General features: G+C 48.6%; 6 protein-coding genes across 6 annotated transcripts; 4 read left to right on the top strand and 2 right to left on the bottom strand.

Moving 5' to 3' along the window:
* Positions 1–436: 436 nt before the first annotated feature.
* On the bottom strand, positions 437–2055 carry LCP9604111_3028 (glycoside hydrolase family 71 protein; the record flags this gene model as incomplete). The annotated part of the gene is made up of 4 exons (XM_039070571.1): positions 437–1010; positions 1061–1286; positions 1339–1867; positions 1921–2055. The coding sequence occupies 4 exons, from the start codon at positions 2053–2055 to the stop codon at positions 437–439; spliced, it is 1464 nt and encodes a 487-aa protein (XP_038930983.1).
* A 1194-nt stretch (positions 2056–3249) lies between these two features.
* On the bottom strand, positions 3250–4463 carry LCP9604111_3027 (protein MEMO1; the record flags this gene model as incomplete). Its single annotated transcript, XM_039070570.1, has 3 exons — positions 3250–4129; positions 4179–4247; positions 4309–4463. The coding sequence occupies 3 exons, from the start codon at positions 4461–4463 to the stop codon at positions 3250–3252; spliced, it is 1104 nt and encodes a 367-aa protein (XP_038930982.1).
* A 760-nt stretch (positions 4464–5223) lies between these two features.
* Positions 5224–5788, top strand: LCP9604111_3026 (uncharacterized protein; the record flags this gene model as incomplete). The annotated part of the gene is made up of 2 exons (XM_039070569.1): positions 5224–5383; positions 5445–5788. The coding sequence occupies 2 exons, from the start codon at positions 5224–5226 to the stop codon at positions 5786–5788; spliced, it is 504 nt and encodes a 167-aa protein (XP_038930981.1).
* A 696-nt stretch (positions 5789–6484) lies between these two features.
* On the top strand, positions 6485–6876 carry LCP9604111_3025 (LSM domain-containing protein; the record flags this gene model as incomplete). Its single annotated transcript, XM_039070568.1, has 2 exons — positions 6485–6595; positions 6679–6876. The coding sequence occupies 2 exons, from the start codon at positions 6485–6487 to the stop codon at positions 6874–6876; spliced, it is 309 nt and encodes a 102-aa protein (XP_038930980.1).
* A 2222-nt stretch (positions 6877–9098) lies between these two features.
* On the top strand, positions 9099–10772 carry phzA (putative serine/threonine protein phosphatase; the record flags this gene model as incomplete). The annotated part of the gene is made up of 3 exons (XM_039070567.1): positions 9099–10454; positions 10506–10658; positions 10743–10772. 3 exons carry the CDS (start codon positions 9099–9101, stop codon positions 10770–10772), a joined length of 1539 nt encoding a protein of 512 aa, XP_038930979.1.
* A 2329-nt stretch (positions 10773–13101) lies between these two features.
* On the top strand, positions 13102–14585 carry LCP9604111_3023 (proline dehydrogenase family protein; the record flags this gene model as incomplete). The annotated part of the gene is made up of 2 exons (XM_039070566.1): positions 13102–13715; positions 13769–14585. 2 exons carry the CDS (start codon positions 13102–13104, stop codon positions 14583–14585), a joined length of 1431 nt encoding a protein of 476 aa, XP_038930978.1.
* Between the last annotated feature and the right edge of the window lie 1888 nt (positions 14586–16473).

Below are 16473 nucleotides of genomic sequence, written 5' to 3'. Positions count from 1 at the left end.
TATTTATGGCCGTTGTATCTGGTAGATCTGGGACTAAACAAGATAAGGAAATGCGGAAGAAAATAATTCGGGCATTTGTAGATCGTTACTTATACTTATACTACAACATGTTATACTACGACTTGAAGATACTCCACGATCAATAGCAAACTCGCATTCGAAAGGTCGGTTTATAGAATGACGGAATTGTATCTAGCAATGTCTGCATCAAAGAATACTCCGGATTTCGCTGATTTATAGCCGGTACTCGGTATCTGGCCTAAAGTAGATGTTCAACGATGACACGGCATTTAAATGAGGACGAACATTGGTTATACCAGCTGTTGTATTCTATTGATGTTGTACATATAACCCTCACCTCCGATCAAGTGAGCGGACCAGTCTGTACATAGGTCTTATACCCAATCATAAGGAATCCAACGGCCCAACCAAAGTATTAACCCAGAGCGTTGATCTCGGGCGTCACCTTCAACCCGTCCATCAACATAGTCAACCCAGCCGGCTGCAGCTTGTCAACAGTGTCCGCTGCCGGCAGAGTGCCCACATAAGCATTGAAGTTGTAGATGCCGCAGGCACACGTGTCGACAACATCCTTCAAACTCGTCCCCGACAAAGCCTGAACCGTCTGGAAGCCACGGGTGACTTTGAAACTCTGTGCGCCCACGCCCATCGGCACCGAGTGTGACCAGACTCCCGGAGGCGCGATGTAGGTCTCAGTATTATTGCCTGACCGCACCCGCACCTTCGCCGGAAACTTCAGCATCGTGACGATGAACACCTCGTCTTTCATTGTGTCGGCGCCGTCGGGCCGGCCGCGGAAGAAGTTGCCGCTGGCGTTGTTGGCGCTGCCTTGCATTGTGTTGTCGGTTGCGTCGCAGTCGACGTCTTTCAAAGTGGGCCGGTACCAGTAGACCAGCTTTTCTTCCTCTAAGAATCTGATAGGCAGTCTCGAGCCGGCTTTGTAGGCGGCGATGAAGGGCTTTGCCATGTCGAGCCAGCCATTATGCGGCCTGCTTCCTTGTCAGTTGCTTTGTTAATTTACTGGGATATCTCTACTTACATGTCCATCACCCACTTCGAAGCACCGTCGTCTGTGTGCGGCGACGACAGCGGGCCGATATAATGCGATTCACCATAGTCATTCCAGGTAAGGATCTCCACAAAGCGAGGGCTGAGACGTAGGATCTCTCTCCACCGCTCATACCAGAGGAGATCGGAAGGGAACACCCAGTTCTTGCTATAAGAGACTTCGGTGCCGTAATGGGTCGAGAACCAAGGCGAGATGGCTATTTTTCAATTAGCAAATATGCATAGAAGAACAGACATACTCATACTCACGCGCAATGTATGGTTTCCCTTGGAGAGCATCCGCATAAGCCTTATCGCCATCCGCAACAGTGACATTCTGCCCAGCAGTCGGAGCCTTGTTATTTCCATCACTATCCCAGCCCATCCAGTTCAGGGCGCCGTCGATATTATCGAAATCGCCCTGGCCTGGGTGGTAATTCGGCGCAAAGAAGATATCGCTGCCAGCAGCGGATCTGATTGCGTCGATATCGACACCGTCGCCGATAAAAGACGAAACAAATACTTTCCCATCGACCAGGAGCTGCCCGGGATGAGCGGCATACTGCGCGATTTTCACGCCGACTTCGCTTCCCTGGCTGGCCTGCCACCAGTTAAAATCGAAGGAGATAAACACTTTCATGCCGTTGTTGGCGGCAGATTCATAGGCATAGTCCAGCTGGGTGTCGCCGTAAGAGTCGGTGCCAATATTCAACGCAAATGCATCAATACCTGCGTCTTTGGCACGCTTCATATCATCGTCATAGTCGCTGGCGCCTTCGCGGTTGCCGACGATGCCCATCTAGATAGCGTTAGTATTTTATTCAGGTTTTAATAATGCAATAAATAACCCACCATAAAATGACAGAAGACTAGTTTATTTCCTATGTTTTGATCGGAAGACGTCATGTTGGTAGTGTTGACTGCAATCGGGGAAGCGAATGTAAAGAAAGGCAAGAGGCCAACCAGGGCCACGAATAAGAAGAACATGGCTGTTTAAGCGGTGAAGATTTCCAAGAACCAGCCAAGGAATATCTCCACTCTATGAAGCTGGAATACGTGAAAGATAAAAAGGAATGAAAGACGTATCCAGCTTAAGGAGCGACTGGAGTGAGAAGTGAGAAAAGAAACATATCAAAGGTCGGACATAGGACTTGACTTAAAGAAGTCTTATATGCTTTTGGCGCTTTGTTTCACAATGCCACATTCTCTATAAGATCCACTCCTTGTACGGAATATGCGGACAATAGATGAATTAGACAAGCCCTAAAGTGGGCTGCTGCCTTCAAGGGGAAAAATCAATCCTGCTGGCGCCCCGACTGCCATAGTGCCACTTTGCCAGGCGGGGGTTCTCTAACCCGTAGATTCCCACTGGACAAACAAACCGAAAGAAGCTTTTCTGCGATCTGATTAGTCGAACTGGAACGGACTCAGGGGCAGAGTTATCTGACTTTAGGGCTGTCGGATTGGCCGAATAACGCCTCCAACAGCCCAGCGGCTAATTTCAGGGACTTAAGTGTTCCAGGTTGACCCCCCTTGATAACGGTGAATTCCTTGATTAGGGTAATGAGGCATTTGATAGATCTCATTCTGAAACTTCTTATACAGTATAAGAGATCAGGGATCCATTCACAACGCACTAGGTGCACGGTGTGTATCCACAAGTGTAGCCATCGACAGTGGGGTGCTCAGCCTTAATATGTTTCAGACCCTGGCCTAAAAGTCAAGAGGCGTTTGTCGCGACCCTTCATTATCAATACAGGATCTCCTAATCTGCTGAGCACAAAGCCGGAATACTCGGAATACTCGGAGTTATCCGCTCTATCCCACGATAGATGAGGACCTCGTTTGTCGATGTGCTTCTACCGAGTGCCAGCTTATGGCAATATGTGGAAGCCAGGAATATAAAGCCGAGTGATTAGTGCTGCGAAGAGCCTGTCATAGATTGAAACTGGTGATTTAGGTGAATGCTACTCCGTACAGTCCATCCCATTCACGGCTCCGGGTGAACATGCCATCATGGATGTTATATTGGACAAGTCAAACCCATGTAATTTCTGTTTCGGATACTCGGATACTCATAAGTCATTGATTGCAATCTTACTTTGGCGCTAGCGCTAATGCCCAATATCCGAACTAAAAGCAAGGAGACAAGCCCTGCCATCAAGGCCATGTGATGCACTATTAAAGCACAGCAAATGCAGAGACATAGCTCACCGAGCTATCATCAATATCTTCTACATCCGAGCTACGCTCGTATCGCAGGAAGTAGAAGCGTCCTTCCTGCTCGGCTGCTTGACTTGCTGTGACGATTTCCAGGGCCGCCATGATTACCCCGATCGGATGGCGCCCGCATACTGTGTTACCCGTGCGTTCAATAATGTCGAGGAAAGACTTTGCAGATCCCGTCGTGATGGCAGCCATAGTAGCCATGTCAAACGCTGAGATACTCTCGTGAATAGCCGGTTGACTGCTTGAGATGCGATCGCGTTGGCGCAAGGAGTGACCGGCTGAGGCCATCTTGACGGCCTGATCGACGCTGCTTGCATCCATGCCAGGTTGCGGAAGTATATCATCAGACAATGGGAGTTGTGGCCCTGGCGTGGGGGCCTGTGGAACATAGTATGTGTAGCGGAATCGGAGACCCCAGTGGCAGAAATCTGAACTTATCACAAAAGCGTTTGTCGGGTCCGCCAGGTAAGGGGCTAGAAGGGCTCCGAATGCTTGCTCTGTCGCGGCCGAGGTATTTCCGACCATGATTGGGACTAGAGGTGGATATTCCGAGGCTGGAGAATCTGGATATTGGAGCTGGAGCAAGCGGTGGATGTAGGGCAGATGCATCTCGATGCTGTGCTCGTCTTCATCGACCGAGCGCGACATGGTTGTGAAGCTAATCTTCGCCCCATTTGGTCTGGTTGCCTGGGTTTCGAGAAGCTGGGTAATCAGCTCGGTGTCTAGTGGGAGGGGTTCATCGGATAGAGGGGTACGGTAGGAAGTTAGCGTCGGGAGAGCCAGTGTTGCGAGCGAAACATGGTGTGACGGTCCCAGGATAAAGATTCGCTTCCTATTGTGAGGTTAGAGACTTTCATAGAAGAAGCGGGAGATAAGCTCACGCTTTGGAGAGATCCAGCGCCTTGTATGCGTAGGCTGCGCAGGGCCCCGAGTATGAATAGCCCGCATGCCTGGTTGATTAGTATGTTTGTTCTGCATAATACCATATGTATGATAAAGGTCCAGACATACGGTGCGATGATCACTCTGGCTCCTGGGGTTGGCAGTGAGCCGACCTTCTCCATCGTGTCTGGCACCTGCGCCAGCCAGCCATCCAGCTGACGGGCTAGGGTGCGGGCACTATCTGAGTACCATGATCCAGAGTGAGAGGCGTGTCGAGATGGCATGGTATGATTTGTGTTAATAGGTCAAGGTCAAGGTCAAATGTGAAGTGGTGCTCTACTCTTCAATTGAAGAAGTGGGGGGAGCGGGGGATCCCACGGAACAGCCAGCGCGTCATTGGAAGACGTCGGGATATTGGAGGATATCGGTATTGGATTTTATATTGGCAGATATAGAGAAGATTTGTAGTGAACATGTATTTTATAGGCGGTATTGGTCATTTTAGTCAACTCATATGAATTTATATTTGAGTATCATTTAGATATGTACCTATACCAAGATATGCACTGGCAAACCAAGTTACGGGTCGAATAGCTGAATAGAAAAAACTTTTAAAAGAAAGTGTTATCAAAAGTTCATTGTATATCCTGGGATACATATGTTATGCTTGTAGTCCTGGAGACCGAAAGAATGATTGCGACTACGCATAGCATGATGAAGTAATGGCATTGATACTCTAGGTTGGCGATATCTATTAAGAGTAAAAATAGTCTGTTTCTTTACAAATATCAAAGCGTGTTGCCAATGTTGTCAATGTTGTTATGAGCATCCAACCTGCTACCTATATTACCCGTTTTGGCTTAGCCCGACAGAATGCAACGCGAATCCCGCGAATGACGCGCTCAGCTAGTTGTGTTTGCGTCCAGTCCTCGTCTCAATTCCTCTTCTCTTCTCTTTCATTACCTCCTCTGTAAGACTTTATATATGCAATTACCTCTACAAACCCCTACCGGTCCACCTTACTATATACACCAAGCTCCGAAAATGTCCCTCAAGCGGAAAGCCTCCTTCATAGCTCTCCCGACCAGTCCGTCAGCTCCAGCCCCTAGTGAATGGGGCATGGTGATCGATGGGAGCCCACATCTCCACAGTCGAACGCGAAAACGCTTCAGAGACGATCGTCCTAGTGACCAAGTGATTTATCGTAAATGCCCCCGAGTACTCTCCCTTGATCGCGTCAACGTTCAATCGCTGACAGCTGGCAGAAAACACACTACGATGGATCTTCTCCGCCCAAAAGCAGCAGGAGTCTACACAGGCTACCGATATGGATACAATGGACTTAGAGCCAACCCCCGAAACACCAGAAGTCCTCGACCCCCGACAGCAAACATTACACCGATTCTTCCAACCAAAACCTCAGCCATCATCGGCTTTCCGACCATCCCGTCAAGCACTTGCACCTCGTGCCAATGAGACTGCGCAGGCCCATGAAGATCTCCTGCGTCGCCAGGCGTTTAATCAAATAATCTCGGGAGACAGCCCGAGCGAGAGCAATAGTCCTGGATCCAATCAGGAGAGTGTTGATGTGGACATGGATATGGACTGAAGCGCTAGTGATGGATTGGGTCAAGCGCCCAAGAACTGGCTAGAAGGAATGACCTGGATGTAATTCCATTCACGGGTCCTTTTTCAACATTGCGCGCTGGTGTTTAAATCAGGAGAGGTTATCATTACCTTTCTATCTATTTTGTGATACCTATTGGGTTATTTTGGCACGGTGTTATTGGCTACTTACAATCTATTGTTTTTCATCCTTTCTCGAGAGACTTTTTTTCTTTAGCAGTGGAAGCCTGGGGATAGTTTGAAGACGGCTTTGACTTTTAATGAACATACATCGCCAAATATCTGGCTTAATGCAACGTTACATACGTATAGAATAAAACTAGTAGCTGCTACTTTCAAGTATACTGACTTTTCATTATTTAAACACTATACTCCGTAGCTTTTTGAACATTGTAGATTCTAGCGTGATGGCCAATTAGCCTAAATGGCCTTAGGCACCAACAACGTTGTTTGTCCACCCGAGTGATCTCGTCCACCCGACGTCGTCCCCTCTTCAATTGAACCAGGCCAGGGGAATCCCAAACTGCAAGAGCAATTACTTAACTTTGCCAACCCCCCGAATAATTCGACACTGTCCTTCCTCCTGCATCGGAGTCCTTTTCAGCTCTACCCTCAGACTTCAACTCCCCCGCACATTGGAGGTCCTTGGGCTGCTGACACGAACCACGCACCAACCACAATGGATCACGATCAGTCTGTTAAATACTTGGAGGGGCTGTTGGGTCGCACACTGCGGATCCATACCACGGATAACCGGATGTTTCTTGGGCTTTTCAAGTGTACGGATGCAGTAAGCAGTCACGTATGAACCTACGTGCTATAGGGTTTGAAATAGCACACCGCGAATGGCACTAATCGAAAACTGCTTGACAGGACCGAAACATCATTCTCGCCAATTCTTTTGAATATCGTATGCCCTCCACATCTGCCGTACAAGCCGCTGCACACGAGAAAGAGCTAGAAGAAGGGCCGGAAGCAAAGAGCGCGACTTTCAAATTGGACATGACACACCGGTTGATAGGCCTCATTGTGATCCCAGGACGACACATTACGAAAATAGAGCTGGAGTAAGCGTTAATTTTCGTTCCGACCCGGGCTCGTATCCACGAGACCTTTGTTTTCCCATCTGGGGATCGTTCTCTATCCTATTCTCGAATGATAAACCTAGCTCTACTGCCCCACTATCAAGCAGCATGACAACCATCTATTGCATCCCACGCGATATGCCGCAGGAAAGGCCCGGTTTCTGCCCTGCGCCCACAATCACCCCGGTCCCTGCTTTCCGCCAGGACTAGACTTGGACGTGGGGCTGCCAAGAGGATTTCTTGCAGCGGCGCTCGCTGCTTCTCCGCCAACGTGGCACCGGGATCACAGCAGCTGCATTCAAGGTGGCTTGACAGGCAATCTGCAGTCGACATTGAAGTTATCGGATAGGGAGATTGTTTGTGGTAGGCGCTTTCAGTGAACAAGGGGTAATGGAGGGGCGAAATAGCGGTGTCTTCGCCACAGAGATAGATCCCTTGGCATACAGCGTGGTTGTTTTCCTGCAGAACCAAGAGTATATGTGGCTCGTGTGTGCTTCCGCTGCAATCTGATCATGAGACAGGGTGTTGTCTGTTGTTCTCTAGCCGCCTTCCACTGTTGGAAGTATTTGCAGGGAGCTTATGCCCTACCACGCAGCAACGTATAATATTTTGTGATGTATCATTTTGTTTTTGAACGGTGTTTGAGTCCTTGAGTCAGTGGGTGTTCCACTTTTTATCTCCATCACTTCTGATAGGAAGACTCGCCCTAGGGTGGTGGGGTCCAAGCTCCGGATACATTCTCTTGCGAGTGGCCGGGTAGATTCGGAAAAAGATTCTTGGTGTTTGAGTGGCTCTACCAATGCATCTGTGACGGCTATTTTCAGTGGCCCAAATGCAAATGTAAATGCATGTACGTTGTAGGAGAATTGTCGCTTATCGAGCGCTAATAAGTGGGTGATCCCAAGGACATAACGACAGCCAAAAAACACAAGAATATTGACCTAGACTATGATACATTAAAAAGATATTCAGAGTCAGGGGTCACAAGATCGAAGAAACAAGACAAAGAAGATATTTCCATTTGTGCGGTGTGAAGCGGTAAAGGGATAGATATACAACATACTCCGTACAGACCTTGGGGGCTCCAGACACTAGTTTTAGTTTAATAACCCAAAAGGATAAATAACCTTTTGATTAAAGCTGATCATTGACTACCCCCGAATCCATAGATCTTCAGTATATATATCAGAGCGCCGACTCTCCCAGTCCAGACTCTCTCCGACTCGCTTCCTCAATCAGGCAGCTGTCCGAGTTCTTTATATATCCCGGCCCGGCAGATACTCCGGCTGACCTAATCCCCCCAGCCCGATCGAGACCGGCCCAAGAAACGGAAACCACAGAAACAGCCAACGTTGTACCCGGAAAGTACCTTTTCGCTGTGCTAGCGGTGGCGGAGTACTTTTTCCCTACCTCTCTACGACTTTCCCTTGACTTTCTTGACTTGCAACTTTCCTCCCCCTCTTACTTTTCTTGTTTTCACTCTGGCAGGGAGCTTCTGCCCTGTTCTGTGACATCTCATCCCATTGGATTCTCTTGGAGGTAAATTATATCCCCGGGTGTGTCTGTGGCCTATTACGTGGACGACCACCCTTTCAACCCCCCCGTACATAATGACGCATTCCTCTACCCGCGAACCTACCATTCCTAGTTCTGCTCCTTTCAAGGACCTCCCTTGCCTTTTCTCTTCTTTTCCATCTCACTAATACCTCCACATGCCATCTGGGTTTCTGCGGAGTCAGCCCTGCAATCCCGCACCTGCATTGTCTCGTGCAAGAGACTAACTTTCGGTAGAGCTTCCTCAGCCTCCTTCCGCCTTTATCTTTTAGCTTGTCACCATTCCGAAAACCGATCGACCTGCATCAGTGATCAAAGCTCTGGTCCGCTACCTGGATCTGCAGTTTGACATCGCCATCTCGTCCGTTTCATTCGTCTTGTAACTGTGTTCACGTCTCGCACTTGCCTTCCGCGTGTTCCTCAGCGTTCCTCAGAGTTCCGATCAGAGTTCCGATCAGAGTTGGATTAGTGATAAACAGTCCGCACACAACCCGCTGTACACTTGCAGAGTCGCTCCAAGCTTTTTGTATCATTGCAGAAGCTCGGGCCAAGACATTCCAGCAACACAACAGGGGTTTCTTGGCATAACAGTTCGGACTTCCATCGTTCCTGCGGCCATCGCAAACTCAAGCTTGGCAGTTAAGCCTTGTAGTGATGGGTCAGTCGCATTCCAAGGGCAACGCCTCGGGCGACACTCTGCAGTCCTACCCTTCCTTTTCCAAGTCCGACACCAAAGAGTCTCTCCGCTCGTTCCGCGGCTCGATCCGATCCAAAATCCCCGGGGCCCGCAGCTCCGATAGCCCTCGGGGCTCCACCACTGCTCTCTCCCGTACTGAGAGCCAGACCGATAAATCCGATGCGGGCTCCCTCAAGTCCGTCGGAAGCCGCCCTGGCTCTAATGCCGGCCTCCCCTCGCCGGGTTCCGAGGACGCGTCGCGACCCGGCACCCCCCAACCCCCACCGTCTCCCTCGCTTTCCACCAGTCTGCAACGAGGTCACAAGGATGTAAATGTGATGAAGCAGAGCGGCGAGGTCGACCTTGTGTCAGATAACCCTCCCACTGGTGGCCCCCCAACCGGGGCCTCCGCGGTTGCTGGTGAATCAATTCTGATGAAGCGAGAGAACCAGCTGAATCCCATTTTGGACTTCATCTTGAACGCTCCTCTGGAGACTTCTGGATCTCCCGGAATGGGTATGGGTGCTTTGAAATCCATTGATTTGGACGACATGATTTCGCGACTCCTGGACGCCGGTTATTCTAGCAAGGTTACCAAAACAGTCTGCCTGAAGAATGCGGAGATTACCGCCATCTGTACCGCCGCTCGCGAGCTCTTCCTGTCGCAGCCTGCTCTGTTGGAACTGTCTGCTCCCGTGAAGATTGTCGGCGACGTTCACGGCCAATATACCGACCTTATTCGACTTTTCGAGATGTGTGGATTCCCTCCCGCTGCTAACTACCTTTTCCTGGGCGACTACGTCGACCGAGGCAAGCAGAGTCTGGAGACGATCCTTCTGCTGATGTGCTATAAGCTCAAATACCCCGAGAACTTCTTCCTGCTTCGCGGAAACCATGAGTGTGCCAACGTTACCCGTGTGTATGGGTTCTATGATGAGTGCAAGCGTCGCTGCAACATCAAGGTCTGGAAGACCTTCATCGATACGTTTAATTGTCTTCCGATTGCTGCGATTGTGGCCGGAAAAATCTTCTGTGTTCATGGTGGTCTCTCTCCTAGTCTTTCGCACATGGACGACATTCGCGGCATCGCTCGCCCTACCGACGTGCCGGACTATGGTCTGTTGAACGACCTTGTGTGGAGTGACCCGGCAGATATGGAGGAAGATTGGGAACCTAATGAGCGTGGCGTCAGCTACTGCTTCGGAAAGAAGGTGATCATGGACTTTTTGCAGCGTCACGACTTCGACCTGGTCTGCCGTGCCCACATGGTGGTGGAGGACGGATATGAGTTCTACCAGGATCGTATTCTGGTGACTGTGTTTTCTGCTCCCAACGTAGGTTCTCTTCTCTCGTGTTTTACTATGACTCTTATTGACTTTTCACAGTATTGCGGCGAATTCGATAATTGGGGCGCTATCATGTCAGTCTCTGGCGAACTTCTTTGCAGCTTCGAACTTCTCAAGCCCTTGGACTCAACCGCCCTGAAAAACCACATCAAGAAGGGCCGAAACAAGCGCAACAGCATGTTGAACAGCCCTGTAAGGAACCCCTCTTTGGATTATCGCCCATGGAATCGCTGGTGCATCCCGTACCTTATTGAACGAATCGCTAACCTATTCCAGCCCGCGGCGGTATCGGCGCAAAGTTATTAGGCACCGATTGTTTTACATTCGAAATTGATATCATCTCCTGCGATGTGTCATTCCTGTCATGGCCTCGATTACGACAGTCATTGACCGGCAATGCACACGACTTTCACCAAACTAGCAGCGTGGTAGCCTATCCCTTGTTTGATAATGGCTGATCACTGAAAACGCTCTGCCACCACCGCTCTCGCACCAACTCCGGACCCAACCCCCCCGGTATGGATGCCCAAAATGACGCTTGGCGCAGAAGTGAACCGGATTTCTCTGACCGGTCCGCGCATCGGAGCCCTTAATGCACCCGTAGCATGCGTGGACCCGCAGATCCCAAATTTGCAGACTCAATTGAAAGATATGCTTGGCCAAAGGCACGTGGAATCTCTAGAGAGGCCACTTCATTGTCGCCTAATTCGGTTCCAGCTCACAACGCAGACGCGTCCAGACCCACGGCATTTTTCCTCGGCCCCCTCAAACTCATAGCTATGTATATCTACATGCTTTGGTTATCAGGCCTCTCATTTCTGGTGTGGCATTCTCCTGCATGTACTTACAATATCTCTACTCTTTTATCCCAAAAATGGTATTACTTGGGCATCATTCGGATTTCTCTTCTACATGTCTAGCACCGTATCTCCTAGTATGTTTAAAATGCGTAGAATCTCAAGTTTCTTTGATAGTCGCCCTTGATCGGCTAGCGAAATTGCATATTCGGTTAGACTCAAATCAAACCCACACCGCTACATAATAAATGCCTCCTAACTTGACCAGAAGCCAGTTAAACAGACCGAAATGGGTTGCAATTATCAGTCAGAACTCTATACAGTCGTCGCTGACCAGTTGTATGTCTAGGCCTCAGTCGGGACCACCTCCCGACGAGCCTCGGCATCTCACCCGCCTTCGTCCAACATCGCCTTTTTCCACATGCAGAACTTGGTATCTGGCACGATTCTCAAATTTGGGCTTGGTTTACACCTGTGTAGATAACAAAAGCTTTACTTATTAGTTATATCTAGCGACTCACGTAGTTATCGGCATGTTCAACATCCACTTCCATGGTAGATAGAGCTCTAGTGATTTCTTTTCCATAAACAAACACACTCAATGGTAGAGTGATGAAGATTTACTAAAGAGAATAGATACTGATTCCTCAATCAAGCACCTATTTCCCTACAGCTCCCTGGACGAGCAAGAAAATTGAACCAGAACCCTAACTTCCGCCGCAAAAGGATTCGGATCTTGATTCTGATCTAAATTCACTAAAGTATGATTGAAATCACAATATTTCGCTTCTTCACCATACATATACATCAGCAATGAATGTATACAGCGTTAGCCCGGCATCTGCCAGTACTCAGTTGCCATCTCGGGAGCCAGCTCTCCCATTCAGGCATATGACCATTCTCGAGGTCATGGATTGCCTGTCAGTCTGTGATCACAGCTCCTTCTCCTTCTATATATCCCACGAAGCGATAACAGATCTGAGGCGGGATGAGATATGCGAGGGAGAATCCGCCGAAGAATACCTACTGCGCGCTGAGAACCATGAACGGCATTGTTGAGCCTGGCTCGGCGAGCTCGAGGGAGAGTCGGAGGTATACCGGGTTGTTGTAGGCTTCCTCGAGGAGGATTTCTAATGCTGGCAACGAGTGGGTTTTATAGAAAAGAGATAATAAAAAGTGGTCTGATGTTCTGTCTCGTGCGCCATGCGTAGGCTGCTCTCATTTGTTAGACTGGAAATGGAAATTGGAAGCTAGCGGATAAGGAAGAATGGACTAAGGGTTACATACTTATATCTAGGAATGAATGATATTTTCCTCCGATAAGTGCATCATTGTAGCTGTGGTTAGTATTCTCTCTTCGCCCTTAGCCTATATAGCAAATCTACATCGGAAAACATGAGTTGTATAAGATATCAATATTCCGTACAACTACATGAAATGAGCCGTTAGTAACTTGACAACGATTACTTCAATCCAGTCTATCTTTGTGTCACTTGATAAAAATAGGTACTGTCGGTAGGCATACCGTTGATAACATGGACAAGCAACCCCGCCACCGGCGAGTCTTCCGTACAGACATTCCACGAAGGAATGATCTGGACCACCAATGAAAACGGTCTTCCGAATACGCTTTGCGGGTTCCATTACTGCTTGTGGAGAGACTGACCAGCACCAGCGATAATCACCCCGCATGGTGGGTTTCAGCTATCAAAAGCACCGGAGGCCTGTCCGATATACTATCTGGTACTATACGCGGGGAATAATGTTGAAGGATAAAGAAGCTGGTCCCTTCGTCTAATTTGGAATGAGCAGTTGAAATTCATAACATCATAACAGAGATGCGTACCTTATTTCCCGGAAAGCCTGTAACCGGTCTTGCGCGATGCATTCGAACGAGCAACGTGCCTGCCTCCACGAGACTGCGCTTTAGTTCAACATTGCAAGCACAGGCACAAGTCAAGACTGATCCAAGCCCCTCACTACCACCTCTCTCTATCTTACCCGCGCATGTCTTGCTCAGATCTCTGCTGGTCTCTACGATATCGTCGAAGAGATTCCTCCTCATACCCGCGCTTTCCTTTATGTCCTTCCTCTCCAAACCTAACAGGATCTGGCTCTTTGATGTGGATCGGAATCCGATCCTGCATGGAATTTTAAAGAAAACGTTCTACAACCAATTCTGCGCCGGAGAGAATGCGGCAGAATGCAGATCTACCATCCGGGAAATGAAAGATATGGGCTTCCGCGGTGTGATTTTGACTTACGCTGCTGAGACTGTGTTTGATCATAGTACTCAGGCTCAGCACGGACAGGGCGTTGCTGCTTTGAAAAGCGAGGATGGGAACGTGTCGATTAATGCTCCGGTCTCCCAATGTCCCAGCATCGAAGCTTGGCGGAAGGGAACAGTCGAGACCATCGACATGTCAGATGCAGAAGATTACCTCGCAGTCAAGTAAGTTACTCTCACACCACCCATTCATGGGGTACCGACTGACCATTTACAAGATTGACAGGTGCTGGCATCAAAGCCACCGAGGCCTTCGCCGCTGGAGATTTGCCTCCGCAGCAAATGATGGACGCACTGGATGAGATCTGCACCAAGGCCAAAGACCGAAAAGTTCGCATCCTCGTCGATGCCGAGTCTCAGCATTTCCAAAAGGGCATTGCACGGGTCGCTGTTGAACTCATGCGCAAATACAACCGCGATGGTTATGCAACTATCTACAGTACCTACCAGGCCTACCTCAAAAGCACACCAGCGACACTGGCCAACCATCTAACTGTGGCAAGCGAAGATGGATTCACTCTCGGCCTCAAGCTCGTGAGGGGCGCATACATGGCCACCGATGAACGGTCCCTGATCCACGACACGAAAGAAGACACCGACAACGCTTATAATATGATTGCTCAGGGGGCGCTGAGAAAGAACATTGGAGAATTTGGAGACAAGGGCAGCCGCGAATTCCCCTCGGTAAATCTCTTCCTGGCAAGTCATAACAAGGAGAGTGTGGTCGCTGCCCAGAAGCTCTATAAGCATCGTGTCACGTCGGGCTTGCCCACCGTGCCTGTGCGCTTCGCCCAACTCCATGGTATGTCGGATGAAGTTAGCTTCACGCTGCTCCAGATGAATGACGGCGATGGGACACCGGAGGTTTACAAATGCTCGACTTGGGGAGATATGGGTGAATGTCTGGCCTATCTTCTGCGTCGAGCAATCGAGAATCGTGATGCTGTTCTGCGGACAGATAATGAGTATCGGGCGTTGAAGGCGGAGGTTTTCCGCAGAGCCAAGTTGACGTTTTCTCTTTCGCCATCTTCATAGCGTATCCGGTAGTATATGAGTTTATGATCAATGTATTGCACTGGCTTATACCTCGAGTTTCTCTAAATTAGGCCTGTATAGTGTATAGAGAGGAAGGTTAGGTAAAGATCTGCATGCTGTCAGAGAGCTCAGGCACGAGCGCTAAACCACCAAACATCATTTAAGCGATATGTATAAGTCAGGCGGGAAGGCCACGATTGTGTGTGGTTTTCTGGGGTAAAATCGTGGGGTTTGCGTATAAAGTACAAAGTGTTAATGGGTGCGAAGAGGGAGTTACTATTCGTATCTAGATCTGAGGGTGTCCGGGTGGTCACCTGACCACTATGTGAATGAGGCTTAACGTAAGATTTTGCATTGATTTGCTTTCAATTAATTAATTTACTGATTTACCTGAGTTTAATTTTTAGCTGTGGTTTATGCCTCTATAGAAACGACTATGTATGTATGCTACAAGGAATGTTACGAATGGAGCAAGGGTTTGTAACGAGATGTAGTATATGACAGACAGAATCTGCTGCAGAGACACTTGTTGTTTGAGTCTATCTATTCCTCCTCTTAAAAGGAAGCGCATTGTGGGTGGTCAAATGGATAGTTGAGTAATGTGGAAGCTCGAAGTGGAAGCTCGAATTTGTGGGCTCGAAGTGGAAGCTCGAAGTGGAAGCTCGAAGTGGAAGCTCGAAGTGGAAGCTTGAATGTGGAAGTTCGAATGTCGATGCTTGCTTGTCCATGCGATAGTGTTTTTTTACCTGAACAGTAGACGGTCTTGAGAGTCTCCTTTGATTGGGTACACGATGTAACTTCTTCCCGACGAGAAGTCTCTTTTAGAGCCTGCGGAGACTCTGTAGTTTGAGACCATTTCTTTTAATTCCTGCTGTTAAAGGTTGAAGCATGGTAGTAGTCGAATATAGATGGTGACTGAAGTGGAAATTGGATATGGTTGTTTGAATGTCGATGCTTGAAGTGGATGGTTGATTGAGTGGATGGTTGATTGAGTGGATGGTTGATTGAGTGGATGGTTGATTGAGTGGATGGTTGACGTGGATGCTTGATATAGATGCTTGGATGTAGAAACTTGATTGAAGTAGTTGCCTTGAAGTGGTTGCCTTGAAGGGGTTGCTTGATATGATTGCTTGGAGTAGATGCTTGAATATGGATAGTTGAGTGAAGATTGATTGAAGTGTAGCTTGGATATGGTTGTTGAATGCGGTTGAGCTTGGATGTCGATGCTTGAATATTGATGCTTGCTTGTCGAGGTGACCATTTTCTTTTACCACCACAGCAAACGGCCTTGAGAGTCTCCTTTAAATGGGTACACGCTGTAACCTCTTCCCGACGAGAAGTCTCCTTCAGAGACACTCCTGCGGAGACTCTGTCGTTCAAGACCGTTTCTTTTCATTCCTCCTCTTTAAGGTCGAAGCATCATGGGTGATTGAATCTGAATTTTGTTGATTGTGGATTGTGTATTGAAGGTTGATTAAAGTGGATTGAAGTGGGTGATTGGTGGATGATTGAAGTGAATGAGTAGAATGTGGATGTGGTTCTTGGATGTCGATGCTTGGATATCGATACTTGCTTGTCGAGGGGACCTTTTTTTTTTTACCACCATAGCAAACGGTCTTGAGAGTCTCCTTTAAATGGGTACACGCTGTAACCTCTTCCCGACGAGAAGTCTCCTTCAGAGACACTCCTGCGGAGACTCTGTCGTTCAAGACCGTTTCTTTTCATTCCTCCTCTTTCAGGTCGAAGCATTGTAGTAGTCGAATGTAGATCGTTGATCGAAGCTTGACGGAAGTGGATACTTTGATGTGGATAGTCGACTGAATGTGCATGGCTGTTTGGTGGTTGATTGAAGTGGATGGTTGAAATCGTTCGAGGGGGGGGGGGGGTT

Source organism: Penicillium roqueforti (genome assembly GCF_015533775.1).
Source record: "Penicillium roqueforti strain LCP96 04111 chromosome Unknown scaffold_04, whole genome shotgun sequence".
In the NCBI taxonomy this organism is placed as follows: Eukaryota; Fungi; Ascomycota; class Eurotiomycetes; order Eurotiales; family Aspergillaceae; genus Penicillium; species Penicillium roqueforti.
This window is presented reverse-complemented; position numbering and strand designations above follow the sequence as displayed.